This window comes from Pleurodeles waltl, chromosome 4_1 (assembly GCF_031143425.1).
Source record: "Pleurodeles waltl isolate 20211129_DDA chromosome 4_1, aPleWal1.hap1.20221129, whole genome shotgun sequence".
Lineage (NCBI taxonomy): Eukaryota > Metazoa > Chordata > Amphibia > Caudata > Salamandridae > Pleurodeles > Pleurodeles waltl.
This window is the reverse complement of record NC_090442.1, coordinates 807,405,856-807,424,083: the sequence shown is the minus strand read 5'-3', so window position 1 is coordinate 807,424,083 and position 18,228 is coordinate 807,405,856. Positions and strand designations below refer to the sequence as shown.

Below are 18,228 nucleotides of genomic sequence, written 5' to 3'. Positions count from 1 at the left end.
AGGTTCTGTTACCCAGAATCCTTTGCAAACCTTAAAATTTGGCTAAAAAAACACATGTTCCTCACATTTCTGTGGCAGAAAGTTCTGGAATCTGAGAGGAGCCACAAATTTCTTTCCACCCAGCGTTCCCCCACGTCTCCCGATAAAAATGATACCTCACTTGTGTGGGTAGGCCTAGCGCCCGCGACAGGATATGCCCCAAAACACAACGTGGACATATCACAGAAAACAGAGCTGTTTTTAGCAAAGTGACTACCTGTAGATTTTGGCCTCTAGCTCAGCCGCCACCTAGGGAAACCTACCAAACCTATGCATTTCTGAAAACTAGAGACCTAGGGGAATCCAAGGAGGGGTGACTTGCGGGGCTCGGACCAGGTTCTGTTACCCAGAATCCTTTGCAAACCTCAAAATTTTGCTAAAAAAACACATGTTCCTCACATTTCTGTGGCAGAAAGTTCTGGAATCTGAGAGGAGCCACAAATTTCCTTCCACCCAGCGTTCCCCCACGTCTCCCGATAAAAATGATACCTCACTTGCGTGGGTAGGCCTAGCGCCCGCGACAGGAAACGCCCCCAAAGCGCAACGTGGACACAACCAAAATTTTGGAAGAAAACAGTGCCTACCTGTGGATTTTGGCCTGTAGCTCAGCGGGCACCTAGGGAAACCTACCAAACCTGTGCATTTCTGAAAACTAGAGACCTAGGGGAATCCAAGGAGGGGTGACTTGCGGGGCTCGGACCAGGTTCTGTTACCCAGAATCCTTTGCAAACCTCAAAATTTGGCCAAAAAAACACTTTTTCCTCTCATTTCTGTGGCAGAAAGTTCTGGAATCTGAGAGGAGCCACAAATTTCCTTCCACCCAGCATTCCCCCAAGTCTCCCGATAAAAATGATACCTCACTTGTGTGGGTGGGCCAGGTGCCTGCAACAGAATAAGGCCCAAAACCTGAAGAGATAGAAGGGATAGGTATTTTTGCAATATATCATTTTGATGTGTGCACATACGTCCGTGATGTGCCAAACACTAAAATAGTGAAAAGAAACACTTAGGTTATGTGAAGAAGACCCCTCACCCACCAACCAAGTTGGTGGCATGCTTCATCATCGGGGTCCCACCCGAGGCACCTAGCGTGTCACAGGTGTGCTGCGACGCCTGATTACAGCGGAGCAGGTTTTGTCATTTTTTACAACACATACTGGTTGGATTTGGCACGAGGGTGAGTGATGGTTCAGTGGATCAAATTTTATTAACAAGAGATTTCACAAAAATGAAATGCACTGCTAATAACTGAAAGGCAAAAAAGTGAACCAATGACTCACAGCTCGTGAGCTGTAAAGCCGCGACAAGGCACCAACCGCTTTACAGTCCATTCACACACCTTTCATACATGACACGCACAAGACCATTCACACCGCCAGCCACGGGCCCAGCACATTACAACACTCACATCGACAGACCACGCCACTCAAGGGCCCATCACTTACATACGCCACATGCCTGATACAAGAATCACACCAGCTGATGGGAGTGTGGACTGGCGTTTGGCTGGCACTGCCAGCCAAGCGCCACCCCACGCACACCGCCAGCCAAGCGCCACCCCACGCACACCGCAATCACTTTTTTTTTATTTATAAACAACAAATAAACTACTAATTATAAAATAGGCACAAAACTACAAACACAAAACCTCAAACTAAATACACGACAGATGCCAACCGTGAAACATATGAAAATATAAAACAGACAGCTTACGCTCACGGTATTTCCCAAAAGTTTTTCCTTGTGTGGTAACTTCTAAAACAGCTGGGCACACACAGCCCAGGCTTTGAAGGGCATTCGGGGCAGTGCATCCGGCTCTCCCTCCGGATTGATCTCCGGGCACATACTCTACATTTCTTTGTGGGCATGTCTTTTTTGGGAGTGGGAGGAATGTGATCTGGAAAGTGCCGATCTTTCAATCTAGCCACATCCTCCACCACTTCTACTCTAGGAACTCTTGCCGGTTCCACCACAATAAGGCTTTCTATCACCGACTCCTGAAATTTAACAAAAGTCATCCTTGACTCAGGTGAACAATCCTTGTATACAATAAAGGCATTAAAAGTTGCCAAATGAAATAAATGTAGGGCCAACTTTTTATACCACACATACGACTTACGAAGAGCAGTGTAAGGTTCCAACCTCTGATCTACTCTATCAACACCACCCATGTGCCTATTGTAGTCCAAAATGCACGCAGGTTTGCGCACTTCCGCAACCTGACCCCAAACAGCCACAGGGGAAGTACTCTCATCATGGATGGTCGATAGCATGTACACATCCCTCCTGTCTGAAAATTTCATAGCTAACAGCTCATTATTCCGCAAGGCACTGCACTGTCCCCTCTCAAGTTTTTTACAGACAAGCTCCCTTGGATAGCCTTTGCGGTTAGAACGGATTGTGCCACAAGCAACAGTGTCCACCCTAAACAACTCCTTGAACAACTGCACTCCAGTGTAGAAATTATCTACGTACAAATGGTGACCTTTGTTAAACAGCCGTCTAGCAAGTTCCCACACAATTTTTTCGCTAACTCCAAAAGTGGCCGGACAACCAGGAGGGTCAATACTGGAATCCCTACCAGTGTAGACCCGGAAATTATAAACATATCCTGTACTGCTTTCTGACAGCAGATACAATTTAATCCCATACCGTGCCCTCTTACTAGGGATGTACTGCTTAAAAACTAAACGCCCCTTGAAAAGGACCAAAGACACGTCCACACTTATCTCTTTGCCTGGAACATAGACCTCTGAAAACCGATCCACAAAATGATCAAGGACAGGCCTAATCTTAAAAAGGCGGTCACAATCAGGGTGATCTCGTGGCAAGGCTAAAGCATTGTCTACAAAATGCAGCATACGAAGAAGAAGCAAATACCGATTACGTGTCATAGTTGCAGGAAATATAGCAGTTGCCATCAAGGGACTAGTAGACCAATAAGAAGCCAGTGACGGCTTCCTGATCAACCCCATCAAAAAAGACAAACCTAAAAACCTTTTCATCTCTTCCAGATATGTGGGTACCCAATGAGTAGCTCTAGACTGAGGCTTAAGTCTGGCAGCGTTGTCCCGCAAATATTGCTCTGCATACACATTTGTCTGCTCCACAATCTCTTCCAAAAATACATCGTCCATAAACAAGTGAAAGAAATGGACAGGCAGAAAGTTTTCCGTATTAACTCTACACCCTGGGAGACTAGTAAATGCAGGTAACTGTGGCTGCTCCATGTTTGGGGCAATCCAGGTGTCAGGTCTTCTAATGGGAAACCCTTCAGCCCCAGGCTGCTGCACTCTTGGCACATTAATGTCCTCCTCTAACTCAGGCCCTTCATCTGCACTGAGAGTAGCTTCCTCATCAGAAGAATACTCTTGGACAGAAAACTCACTTCCAGAATCTCCTGCTTCCTCCTCTGCCTCAGATGCAGAGTCAGTGTCGTAATCATGGTCTGAAGACGACTCAAAGAGCATGCGAACAACCTGCTGAGCGGTCACTTTGCGGCTAGCCATGATCCTAACAACAAATGGATTGCCAACAACAACTAGCACTAAAATAAGTAATAAACAAAGTGTAGCTTTATCACAAAGAGTTATGTACTACAAAAAACTATACCACTCAGTTGCCTGAAATAGCTACTCACCAAGCAACTACTCTGCACAGACACAGCAATCACCAATGATATCCCACTAAAAAGAAAAAAGAAAATTAGACATATGACAACACAAACATCACTGTGCTCAAATCTAAGGACAATGTCAAACACACAATACTGCATTTAGTACACCACCTACAAACATGTCATTCATGCATGTCAACAATACTCCTTTGGAGTAAATTGCTTTCACTTACCTAAAACATGCAGCTATGCAAACCACTGGACAACTACTGCCAAAACCGCTAAGATCCACAGCAAAGGAAGCAAAAGCGTTGAACTAGAAGAAAAAGAAGAAATAAATTGTTATAATCACAAATACAAATACTTTGCCTGTTGACAAACACCCCACCACCAAGAACTTAGAAGTTGTCCCTGGTACCTAAGTGGATCCTGCCCCCCCTCGGGGGTAGATGGGCGTAAAAAAATTAGCCGAAATGGGCAACACCTCTGTGCCCCCTTTTAGGGGGCAACCCTTCCCAAAGGGGGCACCCCCAGCACAAAACAAAAAAATCCCTGCCGTATTGGTGGTTTCTGCCCTCCTTGGGGGCAGATGGGCCTACAAAATTACACACACACCACACAATCCCTGGCGCCTAGTGTGCTTCCACCCCCCCGGGGCCAGATCGTCCAAAAAATGACTGGTCTGCCATCGGGGGGCCGAAACAGAAAAAAAAAACTCCCCAGGGGAGAGACCCTTGCCCAAGGGGTTGCCCTCAAAATAAACAACAAAAACAAAATCCCTGGTGTCTAGTGGATTTTGCCCCCCCGCCCCCCCCCCCCCCGGCGGCAGATCAGCCCAAAAATTGGCAATCTGCCCCCGGGGGGGGTGGGGGGGGGGCAAATACTAAAAAATGTGTCCCCCAGTGGGACGCCCCTTGCCCAAAGGGTCGCCCCCCAAAAAAAACTTTACAATAAAAATAAATCCCTGGTGTCTAGTGGTTTTCAACCCCCCTCGGGGGCAGATCTGCCAAAAAATCAGCGGATCTGCCCCCCGGGGGGGGGGGGGGGCTAAATACAAATAAAAATTCCCCGGGGGGGCCACCCTGGCCCAAGGGGTCGCCCCCAAAATATACACAAAATATAAAATCCCTGGTGTCTAGTGGTTTTCGCCCCCCCCGGGGGCAGATCCGCCGAAAATTCGGCGGATCTGCCCCAGGGGGGGGGCGAAATACAAAAAAAAATTGCCCCCGGGTGGGGCGACCCTTGCCCAAGGGGGTCGTCCCCAAAATAAACATAAAATACTATATCCCTGGTGTCTAGTGGTTTTCGCCCCCCCCTGGGGGCAGATCCGCCGAAAAATCGGCAGATCTGCCCCCAGGGGGGGGCGAAATACAATAAAAAAATGCCCCCGGGGGAGGGCGACCCTTGCCCAAGGGGTCGCCCCCAAAATAATAAATATAATACATTTTCCCTGGTGTCTAGTGGTTTTCGCCCCCCCCTGGGGGCAGATCCGCCGAAAAATCGGCAGATCTGCCCCCGGGGGGGGGCGAAATACAAAAAAAAATTGCCCCCGGGGGGGGCGAGCCTTGCCCAAGGGGTCGCCCCCAAAATTATGGCAAAATAACACTATCCCTGGTGTCTAGTGGTTTTCGCCCCCCCCCCCCTGAGGGCAGATCCGCCGAAAAAACGGCGGATCTGCCCCCAGGGGAGGGCGAAATACTAAAAATAATTGCCCCCGGGGGGGGGCGACCCTTGCCCAAGGGGTCGCCCCCAAAATATTGAAAAAAATAAATCCCTGGTGGCTAGTGGAGATTCCTGCTCCACGATCGCGGGCTCTGCCCGCGATCGTGGAGCAGGAATCTAATGAAAACAGGCACCGGGGGAAAGGAAAAACCCTTTCCTTTCCCCCCCGTGTCTGTTTCCACCACCCCCGACCCCCAAAAACGAAGAGGACTCACCTTTTGGGTCCTCCTCGGTAGACGCGCTAGAAGCAAATGGCTTCCAGCGCGCCCGGCAACACTAGATGACGTCAGCGCGCTGTGCGCGCGCTGACGTCCTCGGATTGCCGTGGGGGGGGCGGGGGTGGAAGGGGAAGGTCTTCCCCTTCCATCCCTGCCTGGGGGGGGGAGGGGGGTGCACGGGGGGCGCGCTAGCGCGCCCCCAAGTTCCCCTGTGCCTAGGACGAGATGATCTCGTCCAAGGCACAGGGGAACTGTAGCCTTGGACGAGATCATCTCGTCCAAGGCACAGAAGAGGTTAAAATAAAGTCTCCCCATTCTAGCCTATGGAGGTCATTCACTACAATGAGGGAAAAACAAATGTGGTTGTTTTACCTCACCAGGGTTATAAAACTGTTTTTATAAGGTCCCTGCTTATAGTACATGGCACCCAACCCTAGGGGCATAAAGAGCACACCTTAGCGGTGACTTACATGTACAAATAAGGTAGTTTAAGACTTAGGAAGTACTTTTAATTCCAAAGTTGAATATGCATAGACACTTAATTTAAAAGCAGACAGCAAGGCAGGCCTGCCTTTAAAATGACCCTGGGTACCTCTGTAGTGCACCTATGGGTGCACTATTATGCTGGGGTCCCTAAACCTACATGCCCTACCATATACTAGGGACTTATAGTTAGGATGTTATAGCCAAATATAATAGCCTAATCTGCATACTTATTTTATACAGAGCACAGGCCCAGGGACTGGTTAGCAGTACCCAAGGCACCATCAGAGTCACGAAAACACCAGCAAAACGTGAAAAATGCCAGCGAAAAGTTAGGGGGCCTCTGCAATCTGCCTGTTTTCTCACACAGGAGATCTGGGGATGGCTTCCCACCCAGGTCAAGGCCACCAGACTCACCCTCAGATGTTTGGGGAATGAAGCAGTAAGGGGTAGGGGAATGTTTACAAACAGGTAGAGGAACTTTGGCTGCACAATCATCTTGGCAATCTCAGTGCGTTCGGCTAGGGATAAGGGTAACTAGGACAAGATTGTCACTCTCTCCTCAAGCCAGGACATAGCGCAACCATAGTTAGCCCAGCGGAGTTCCTTAGGGTCACGGCTTAGCAGCATTCCTAGATAGTTGGTCTGCTCATCTGTCCATTTCATAGGCTAGTCAGTAGGGAATGGAAGTGTGCTGACCCTGAGGGGAAAGATTAACAACTTGGACCATTTAATCTGGATGCCGGAGTAACCTCCAAACTTAATCACCAGCTTTTCTTTGGGGTTGCATATAAGAAGGGTAAGATTGTCAGAGTACATTGAGACATCTAGGCCTCTGGTGGTGAATCCTATACTCCTATTTGCGTGACGATGATGGAGCCTTGCGGCCAGAGGTTCCATTGCGATAGCGAAGAAAAATGGGGAAAGTGGGCATCCCTGTCTAGTTCCCTGAGTCACGGGGAATGGGTCAGAAGTAAGTCCATTGAGTTGCATTCAGCCCGTTGGTGATGTGTAAAGGAGTTGTATTTGCTTAATACATTGTGGACGTAGGACAATTCATGCCAGCAAGGAGAAGAGGTATGCCCATTCCAGAGTGCCAAACGCTTTAGATGGGTCTAGCAGAGCTGCCACGATTTGGGGATTTGGGGTGGTGCATGATCGCAAAACAAATTTTGGAGGTTGTGTGAAGTGGCCCCGCCAGGGACAAAACCTGACTGGTCAGGCAGTACTATCTTGGGGATGAAGGGTAGGTGGTGGTTTGCCAGCACCTTAGCGTATTTTTTTTTGTCAACGTATATTAATGAGAGCAGTCTGCATGAATCGCGGCGGTCCTCCGGCTTATCCAGCTTAAGGAGTGTGATGATTACCACTTCCTGCAATGATGGCAGGAAGGTGCCAGTGTGTAATGACTCCTGATAAATTTCTAGGAGATGTGGGGGCAGGAGTGAGGCGTATTCTTTATAGAACACCATTGGGAGCCCATCAAGGCAGGGGCCCTTATCCCCAGAAATGCCCATAATAACATGAGTAACTTTTTCTGTGGTGATGGGACGTCTAGGTAGGTTTGGTGAGTGCTGTTGAGCCAGATCAGCGGTATGGCATCAAAATATTTGGCAAGTTCAGCCACTTGAGGATGAGGTGCCCTTATTTAGTTGGGCATAGAAGGATGTCATGACTGTTAGTATGTCGGAGGGAGCTGTCACAAGATTCAAGTTAGGGCCTTGAAGTTGCATATTATAGCTGGACGAGCGTGGAGGGTGGAGTAGCCTTGCCAGTGTTTTACCCGGCCTATTCCCTTCTCCGTATTGATTATATGGCCTGTGTCTCCCTTTGCAGATGGCGAGTTTCCTGGAGGGCTTCTTCTTGCAATTCAGATAGTTTGCCACAGATGCTAGCTAGAGTGGTATCCTCTTCGGATTGATAGTGGATCGTTTCGAGGTTGCAAATCTCTTGTTTCAATCTGGAAAGAGATTCTTAGATCACCTTCAGTACCCCAGATTGATTGGCAATGCAAACTCCTGGAATCAACACCTTGAAGGCTTCCCAAAATGTGGAGGGTGATTTGACGGAGTCTTTACTGAGCACAAAGTAGGTGTTTTTTCAGTTCAGATTGCAAACCAAAAACAGTGTCCCTCAGCGCAGCCGGCGGCAGTCACCAAGTGAACGCTCAAGGCAGCGCTAGTGGCATCTGGACCTCCAGTAGTACCAGAGCATAGTCTGATAGCCTGTGTGGCAAATGGGACACACAGGTGGTCCAGGTTTGTATCACTTTAGGAATTAACCAGAAGCCTATTCTCGACCACGCTTAGTGAGCCATTGAGAGGCAGGTGCCTTCTCTTGCATGGGGATGGAGAAGTCACCAAATGTCTTTCAAGGAATTGTTGCGCATGATGGCATTAAGCGTCAAGGTGGAGCGGGGATGCAGGCTTCTTGATGACCCGAATCCGTCTGCCTGAACGTTCAGCACTTCATTGAAATCACAGCCCCAGAGAACAGCACATGGTTCCTGCCTGGCAATCTTTCACCATAAGGTGGTGAAAAACCTCAGGGTCATTGGCATTGGGGCCATACACTGCTATCAGGTCTATTGAGTATCTGTGGGAGTACCGGCCAGTATGATGTAGCATCCTTCTGAGTCAATGAGGGTTTGGAGAGCTGCCAAGGGAGACCTCTGCAGAGCACTATTGAGACCCCCCTCCGGGTGTAGTTAGAATAGGTGGTGGAGTATGTGTCACTGCACCATTTGACTCACAGGCCAGGGGCATGTGGGCATTGTATGTGGGTTTCCTAAAGGAAGCATATGTCTACGCTATGCCTGGTTAGTTAGGAATGTAGGAGGCACGCTTTGTGGTGGTCGTTTAGGCTGCAGGTGTTCCAGGTTAAGCATCTTAAGCAAGGAGCAGTCATGTTGGCAGGTAGGTGATTGCTACTCGGGTTGTGGTGCACTGGGGCGAGTAAGAGGGGCTATGTCCAGTGGTGAGAGTAGATCCAGAAAACAACAAAGCAGTAACAGACCATCAGCAACAGCAAAAACCCATACCATCCCCCACCATCTCCAACACCCCAATCAGGTTGAGAAAAGCTTATCCGCCACATTCCATAATTCCCACAACCCATTATAGAGAATTGCCAGGATACATCCCATGGGGTGACAGAAGTCCCGGCATCAATCCTGCCTTGCACGGTCAGGGTGGCTGAACGGAATATCAAGAGAACAATCCCTGGATTGAACAGTAATGAGCGAGCTCGGGATATGGGCAAGTGTGTGCATCCCGACATGGAAACAGTGTCCCCTGGGGTGGCGGGATCAGGGAGGAGCACACCAGAACTGTTGGAAGGCAGGTACAGTTGTACAAAAGGGGAAGGTGCTACAGTTTGTCAATCGTTCTCTTTTAGTGGGGGCTCCAGCACAGTAGTTGGTGAGCTCTGGGAGAATCAGCATTATTTTGAAGCTTTCTTGGTGAATTTGAGGGCTGCGTTTACATCTGTGAAGAAGTGAGTTTTGCCCCCATGAGATATTTAGAGTTTAGCTGGGTAGAGGAGAGGACGTAGGAGATCCCTGCTGTCTGAAGGATTTTTTTTAACAGATGCCAAGTCCTGGCACGCCACCTGCACTGCCAGTGTGAAATCAGGGTAGGAGATATTCTGCCCTGGTATTGCAGTGCTCCTCGCAGGTTGCAAGGCTGTGTACCGGTCACAGTAATTCAGTAGTTTAGCAATTATGGGGTGGGCCGGCAAGCCAGGGGGAGGGGGAGGACCCAGTGAGCAAGCTCCACGATTAGAACTGGTGACAAGCTCGCCCCGAAAAACTCTTCCAATAGTGTTTCAACAAAGTCCTCCATCCTGGAGATAGCAATTGATTCTTGCACGCTTGTAATGCAAAGGCTGTTGCACCTAGATCTTGTCTCTAGGTCCTAGGATTTTTTGCTTGATCAGCTTGAGAACTTTATCCATTCAGAACAAATGTTCTTTGGAATCGAATTGAAGGTCCTCTGCATCCGAGACACAGGTTTGCAATTGGTCTAGTCTGATGTCATGTTTGTCCATCCTGTTATTTATCTGGTGCAGGTGAGTGGTAAGTAGCTCCAGCTTGGCATTGATATTTTTCAGGCTTGTTTTATCATCCAGGCGATTTCCTTCAGGTTGAACTTTTGGGGTTCATTGTCCTCTGAGACGTTTGCCGCAGGCCTGTAGCCTCCCCTGTGCTTCGCCTGTCAAATAGGTGTTTTTTTCTCCAAGGTCAATTTGGTCTGCCTAGACTCATGCTTCCCTATGGTGCGGCTGTTGTAGGTGTATGTTTAGGAGCCGCTAGGGCAGCGCACCCACGCTGTAGGCTAACAGACCATGCAGCTGACAGGAGTGATCAGCTATGCTGCCACACCACCAGTGAGCACGGGGTGAGGGGTCTATCTCTGGGCCAGAGCTGGTGGGCCTCCGCAGCACCCTGGCGGAGCGGCCAGGCCAGGCCTAAGGCAGCAGTGTTGCAGTCACATGGGAAGTCTCCTGCTCGACAGGTGAGTCTGCAGCTGTTCTGTATGTGTGGGAGCAGACAATCCCAGTGGGGTATTCCAGGGTGATGCTATGTGGGAGCCTACTCCAATGTCCCCCATGCCAGGGCCCAAGAGGGCCTCGTGAGATGTCAAATTTCACAGGTGTGCACCAGTTGGGAAGTGCGCTGGAGAGCCTGGGACAAGGTGGTGGCCCCACTGTCGTTGTCATCCAAGCTCTGGTTCTAAGGGGAGGCAGGAAGCCAAGCAGGGAGGACACTCACGATGGTCCAAAGTGCGTGTCCCTCCCCACCAAGGCAGAGTTTTTGGGAGGTTGCACACGGTCAAGTCAATGGCGCCTGTGGATGGCCAGATCGGGGGCCGGATCAGCAGTAGGGACGCGTGCCATCTCTGGAGGGTTGCGGTGCCACAGGCAAGCCCATCTCACCAAAGTTGTTGGTAATGCCGATCCTCACCCTCCTCTGCACTCCCACAGAGTCGCCACCATGGATGGGGGCACGTTGTCACAGCAGGTAGGGCGGGCCTCCTTGTAGCCTGTGCAGGCCACAATCGTCTGCCGTGCCTAGCCATGGTCCGGCAACCTGTGGCTTGATCAAGGGCTGCCGGGCACGTCCTATGGAGAACACTACGCGACTGGGAAATGCGTCTGCCAGGCCAATCATGGGCCTCCTCCTTCCAAGCCGGCAGGTTAATTTTCTTTCGGTTGCCATGTGGTCGCAGCGTGGGTTACAGTGGGCCTGTGTTCCCACGTGTCTAGAAGGCGTGCTTAGGGCGTTCATCCTGTGGCAGATAAATGTTGGATGGTGCGTTCAGCTGGCAGAGCCCTCTATTGATCTGCTATCTTGCTCCCCGGCGTAGTCAAGCCACTCGTACTTCCTTAAGTTTATATAACTTTTAACAGCTGTCAACGCAGGGGATGTCTGCTTCTGAGGCATGAGGCATATCTGAGCAGACACGGAGGGATGCTTTAGTGCCTGTGTTTTATAAAAAAATAAAAAATAAAAGATGGAGGTTTAGTCTTAAGCCCAAGGGATGTTATTGATTCTGATCCCCTTTGAGTCAGGCATGTGAAGCTAAAGGCATTTTTCGTCTGTGGCCTGCTTAGCTGTTGTACTTCGCAAAGGGTCCAAGCAGTGAGTGAATGGAGGAAATAATTACATGTAAAAACGAAAATAAAAAGCCGCAGTTAGGTTGAAAATTGTAACCGCGAACGGCAGTGCTTGAGGAATATTTTAATGGAACCAATTTTAAAGAGATTGATAGTACAATGTAAGTGAACAGTTTTTATTCCTTTTGTTAAACTATTGTAGGTGTTAAGTCTGAATTTGAAATGAACGCTGACATTACATTTTCCAACAAAAACTGTACGAGAGTTTTTTTCTGCCACACTTTGATAATTACGTTTGTAATATTCCGTGTAGACATGTTTCATCGGTGGGGGACCTCAAAAAGGTATGTTGTTCTATTGCACATAAAATTCTAGTCAAAGGTACTGTTAAAAAACAGCTATTGTTAATTTTGAGTAATTTTCCTTTTTGCGTGATCACTCATCTTAACATTCTTGTTGTTTCTTAAAGGTCCACCGTTAGCCACTTCGATGACTAAAGAAGTTGACAATTCAGTATCCGAAAAATATGCAGATACCATTGAAACCGATAATGGAAGCCCACCGTTGACAGCCACGCAGATTAATATGATAAAAGACATGATTCAGGATGCAGCGGAAGATGTCAGGTAATACAGAAAGTGTGACTCCTTATAAGGTCACACAAACGAGAATACACAAAATGAACTTCGTCCAGGGCGGAAGAAAAGAACATCACTCGTATAAAGGAATCTCTCTGCTAGTAAGCAGCCCCCGGAACCTGGTAGACCGACATACAAAGTTGGCAAAGGCGTCCAAGGATTCAGGCTTCTGTAGTAGGAGGGATGTTTATGGGCTTCACGGCGAGAAGCACAGGACATTCACGCAGACAAGCACACGTATGCTAGCAGCTATGTGCAAATATGTGTTGTGAGTTTTTGGAGGTGTTAAGAATTTCGTCAGGGGAATAATCAGGTTACGGTAATGTACTTAACGGAGTTGAGGATTCCAATAGAGACTTGGCATTATTTCACCACCTACTTATACTCTCTGGCATTCAGGTAATTTTTCCATGTTTGCTTTGGTTCCACAATCCGATATTAACTGCACGAGAAGCTCCCTCCTGCCCAGAAACAAAACCCAGCAAATAAGACAAAAGATCATTCAGAGAGACTGCTCTTGTAAGCGTCTACCTCATCTACCACTGCTGGCACTACTATGAGCAGCAGAAGTGCTAGCAGCATGAAGGCTGGCAGCAGCTCAATCATTACACTAGCAGCACCCTGACACTTGCATAGAACCAGCTTGTGCATCTGTAGCTCCTGCAGGTGATGCATGATATTCAGAGGAGTACTCTAAACTCTGACAAATACCTGCAGTATCACCAAAGCCATCATCAGCTGCAGTGTCACAGCAGTTAGACTGACACCTGAATGCTATGTCCAATGGCAGTACAGTTGCGTTGTCCTTATTATCACCTCCAGTGCGCCCATTATACATGTTGGCAGCAATAACGTCCTTCAGTCAATAACAAGGATGGGGCTTTACGCTGCTGCTGCCCGTTGTCCATGATTATGCATAAGTGGCAAATCCACAGCAGTAAGTGGGAGACCCGCAACCTGTGGGTTACAATGATGAAACAAGATAATGCTGAAGAGGAGCTCACCAGAACTGAGAGCTGATGCATTCTCCTTCTCAGCAACACAGCACTATGAAAATCTTTATAAATATTTTGGAGTTTCTAAAACACTTTTGTCATGCTTCATGCAAGTTGCAACCTAAAAAAAATGACAGACCTTCCTGGGTGTTCCGTGAGAGGTTTTCAGTGTCTGGATAAATATATTCAGCAGCTGTGCAAGCAGGTTGACTTTTTTTTAAATTGATTTGTAACATATTACATTCAAGAGTTAATATATAAAAAGCACAGCTTCCAAAAATGGAGTACATACTTATTGCAAAATGGAGATCTTAAATTATACTTATGTTTTAGAAATTATATTACACATTAGCCTGCTGGGTCAATGTGTGGCCTGCTGACAGGCTCATTGAAGAAAGGCAGTCAACGGCTATAGAGATACATTTAAATTCCTCTCATCAGCTTCTTTAAAAGCCGCACTTCAATGGCAGAAATGTCTGTTCACATGCAGTATGGTCAATCTCATGTGGGAACTTATAATTTTTCACTAGTGTGATACCAGTTTTGATATTCACAAAATGATTTTATGCTGTTAAGAGTTCCAGCATGAGAATGCCCTGAAAGTTTGTGTGCATTTACAAATATTTTTGTTTGTAAGTGCACACAAACGTTCAGGACATTTCTTCAAATGGGTATTAACAAATCTTCTCACAGTCCATTGCCACCGTGAAAACAGTTGGAGATTTACTCCAGTTCAGTGCAGAAGTAAAACTCATTCCAATGTGAAATTGGTTGGGGCTTAGAGGAAGCTGTTTGTTCAAAGGAAAACCTATTTCACTATGTAGAAAACAGTGCAATTTCACTAATTGAAAGGCATTTTTGCATATTCAATTGCATCCCTTGATTGAACGAGCAAACAAAATGTGATGGACTACGACCCACTTTTGAAGGAGTATTATTGAATAACAAATAGGATCGTCACAGATGAACATGCTTAAAATATAAGATCATTCTTGCTGTGCCACTGCAGTTGGTATTACACTGACTTATGTGCCCATTGACTCTGGAAGAATGCCCATGAGAACAGAGGATTTATTGAAACACAGATGGGAAGAAAGAGCTCCAGCCACCTGACAGATGCCCTGCATCATATGAGGGAATTTTTTTTAGCTTATGGGGTTTTTAATGCTCCATGAGTTTCAAAGGGAAAATATTTTTCATAAACGTTGCGTGGCGAAAAAGGGACTGCACTTTTTGTGGTGGTGCCACCAAGGTTTATTTGGAATAATTCTAAGCACTAGTAGAGAAATTCAAGTCTCATTGGTACCTGAAGAAATAAAGCCCTCACTTCACCAGTGGACAATGTCGTTCACATCTGTTTTTAGCGATAAACTCAGCAAATTATAGGTAGCAAACACAAAATCCACATCAAGGAATGATTTCGATTTTAATGCACTGAAAAACGAAATTGTATCAGCCAAAGTGCTTGCACATTTTGCTCCTACTAAAGAATACATAATTACAGTTGATTCAAATAACAGTGATTTGGGAGGCAAAATATCGCAAAAAAGCAATGACAGTGAAAGAACTGTAGGTTTAATTTCAAGGGGACCAATGATGGTCTGTAGAATGGTATAACTGTTTTTTGTGTAGCAGAAATTTCCCTCTCATGACTGATCACAAACCACTTGTAAATATTGTAGATGGTTGCCTGATGACAGGTCACACCCCCAGGATTATGGGGCTGTGCTCAAAATTACTACAGTGCAGATTTGAGGGACCTCACAGTGATTGCTGCAATTAAGTTTGAGTAATAGAGGGCGAAAATGTGTTGTTTGTTCAGAAATGTGTCCTGGAAGGTTTACCAAAATGAAAAGTCACTGCACAAAAATACAGCCTTATTTTGAGGCAGCTGTCGAATTGTCTCTAAAAAAGAAACAATATGTTAGTGAGAGGAAAAAAAAATTGTTCACCCAACTGTTTTAAGAGACAAGATTATTTGGACGTGTCAAGAATGACATCTGGGTCAAGCTAGTAGTAAGAGGGGAAAATGCATTCAGTGTTTTGGTTGCATAGCACGGATGCAGATATCACCCAAGCAGCAACATCTTGTTTAATTTACTCCAGCAGTGACAAGAGCCTAAACTCTGGGTCCTCTCCACTCCAGCCAGCAGACCTACCATTAAGGACTGTGGGCAAGCTGTACCCTATATTTTTACACCGCAAAAACACACCCTTGGATTTGGTGGATCGGAGGATGTGTTAAACTCAATTTCACAAGGCAAAGTGTCCCAAGTTAACGTACAAATCAGCACATCAAAAATTAAAGTCAAACAAGGAAGGACAAACTCACTAATGGCCGATTTAGATATTGGCGGACTGGATATTGGCAGACTAGTCACAATGGTGGCGTATATCCTGTCTGCCGAAATCTAAATCCCATAGGAAACAATAGGATTTAGATTTCGTCGGACGGGATATCCATCACTGTTGTGATGGAGTAACCCCTCCACCTAAATCTAAATCAGGCCTTAGTGAGTTCTAGGGTTGAATTAGCTAGTTATGAAGATTTACTGCAGAAAGGTATAAGATACAAGATATGATTGATATGTACCTGCTGAAACCGCTGACTTACATCAAAATCAATTGCCATTAATGCCACCAGTACTGAAAAGCGACAAAAACTGACAGAAAAGCTAAGTCCCATATGTACAGCAGAATCAGTTGGACATTGGACCGCATTCCTAGTAGAACCAATAATCATCTAACCCACTCCCCAAATTAAGTGCTTATATAGGAAATGTTCACAAGAGCAGCATGGAGATCACAGAATCACCCATGGTGTGAGCAAAGAAATATATTTTCAATCAATCAGAATACAGACTCTAAAATCGTCATACTGCCTTACCACCGAAGCACCAAGCCAGTACATGAATATTGATTCAGCCCAGTACGACCTAATATTATCCTGAAGTGGTCAGAACAATCTAGGCACATAAACAACAGTGAACCATTGTGAATGAACGCAACACTTTATGCATGTACAAGGTCCTTGTAGAAATGTTAAAATACTGAGCCCATGCTAGAGAGTCTTCTTCGATAACAATGTCATTCGTAAATAAACAAACATGACTTGCTTGACTTCATGGAGCCTTCTTCCTCCAAAAGACACATCTCCCTTCACTATCTGGTGTAAGTGGCATTCCGCCATCGTTTCATGGAGTACAGTTCTGAAAACGAGTACTTTTTTGCCTAGGAAGAAACTGTTTCTTTCTCCGCCCTTGTCACATTCCTTTGTTAATCCGAGGAAAATAAGCTGAAGGTCATGCAGTGAAGAAACATGAGGGTAACTATTTAGATATTTTCCTTGCGGCTGCTATTATCGCTCTGCAGTAATGCACTGCAAATTAGGATAGTAAACTACTGACTCCATCTTCAAATACAATAGTAAGATTCATTTACTGATGCATCTAGACAATATTTGTATTCTGTCTCTTTGCGTTTTCATTGATAGCCACTCGCCAAGAAGCTTTTACTTCTTACAACAATTAATGCAAGATATTCTCTTTTTGAAACTGAACTACAGAAAGATGCGTCCCTAAGGAAATTATTTGGATTCATATTTGTGATTTTTACATTCCTACTTAAGTCTTAAAACATCTTTAGGCTGGAATAAACCTTTCCTTCGTTATGGGTGATGTATTTTCAACAAATAAATACTCGGATAAAGAGAATACATTAAAGGAAAGCTATATTGTTATTTCATAACAAAGTATACAATAATTCAGTTGCATCCTTTACTTAGTTAACTACACCGTGTGGGTGAAACAGACAAAAGCGCTTGAAATTATGTACAAAAATCAGAGAGAACATTACAATAATAAATGGTCATCAAATGCCACTTTACTATTCAATCCTCAAATATAAAGGTAAAATTTGATTAAAACTTGATTTCTGTTTAAGATTTTTTTACAATCTTTATGCTTTTTCTAGTAAGTCACAGATTATGACAAGTCATTATCACAGCTGTAACTCATACACATGCATCGTGTCTGATAAATATAATCTGTGCTCATTACTTTTTCCATTTCGCATGAGTATTTGTAACCGCCACACCTTCTATTAAGTCCATGTTCCTATCTCATCTCATCATATCGCATCTCCTGCCCACTATGCTTGCCTCAGTTCCTTTACAGTCGGTCACTCTCAGTTGCCTGAAGAATCTTCATCGTATCTCCCCCCACATAATAATTCCCAATATGCATCTGGCTTTTATCTTTCCTGTGGGGAGTTATCTACCACCATCTATCACTGCCAGTCTGTTAATAATTTATGCCTAGTGTGTCAAAACTCCTTATCACCCTCATCTGTCTTAACTTTTCTCATTACGGATTTTTCAGCAAGTGTCTATTCCATCATATCTTTTTCCCAGACAGTCTTAGGGGTCTCTTGGGAGATAGCCAATGTATTGCTATGCAATGTTTAACTAGCAGTAGGCCCAGTACTGCAAATTCATATATTTTATTTTATTTTTGTTTGTTTAGATGTAATACTTAGTAGGCTGTGTCTTATTGTTACCTCTGTATTGATGCTTGTCATCAGTCGATGTTTTTGTACTTTTCCCCAGTAGTAACATATTGTTCTACATGTACAAGTCATATGGAGGGGAGTGTAGCTTCTTTGTGTCTGCAAGCTGGGCAGTCTAACGACCTATTAGAGAATATCTTGTGTAGGTTGGAGGGAGTCAAATGGGCATCCTGTAGATCTCTCTAATGTGTCATTTTAAATCTGCCAGTGCTTGCAATTCCTTGTACTTGTGCACCGGGTTTCTCCCATTCTGCATTTATTAGAGGTTCCTGCAAGGCAACATCCCATGCTTACCTTAATTTTAATAGGCCTGTCTATTGGCTTTCAGAGCTTTA

At 45.8% G+C, this 18,228-nt stretch overlaps 1 protein-coding gene across 2 annotated transcripts in view; it reads left to right on the top strand.

The window, feature by feature from the left end:
* LOC138288186 (protein NEDD1-like) overlaps positions 1 to 18,228 on the top strand; it is a 445,800-nt gene that overhangs the window by 398,007 nt on the left and 29,565 nt on the right. For both annotated transcript variants that reach the window (XM_069229528.1, XM_069229527.1), the window contains one exon: positions 12,164 to 12,320. In XM_069229528.1, the coding sequence (XP_069085629.1) occupies positions 12,164 to 12,320 (157 nt within the window). The remainder of the gene's footprint in view (positions 1 to 12,163; positions 12,321 to 18,228) is intronic.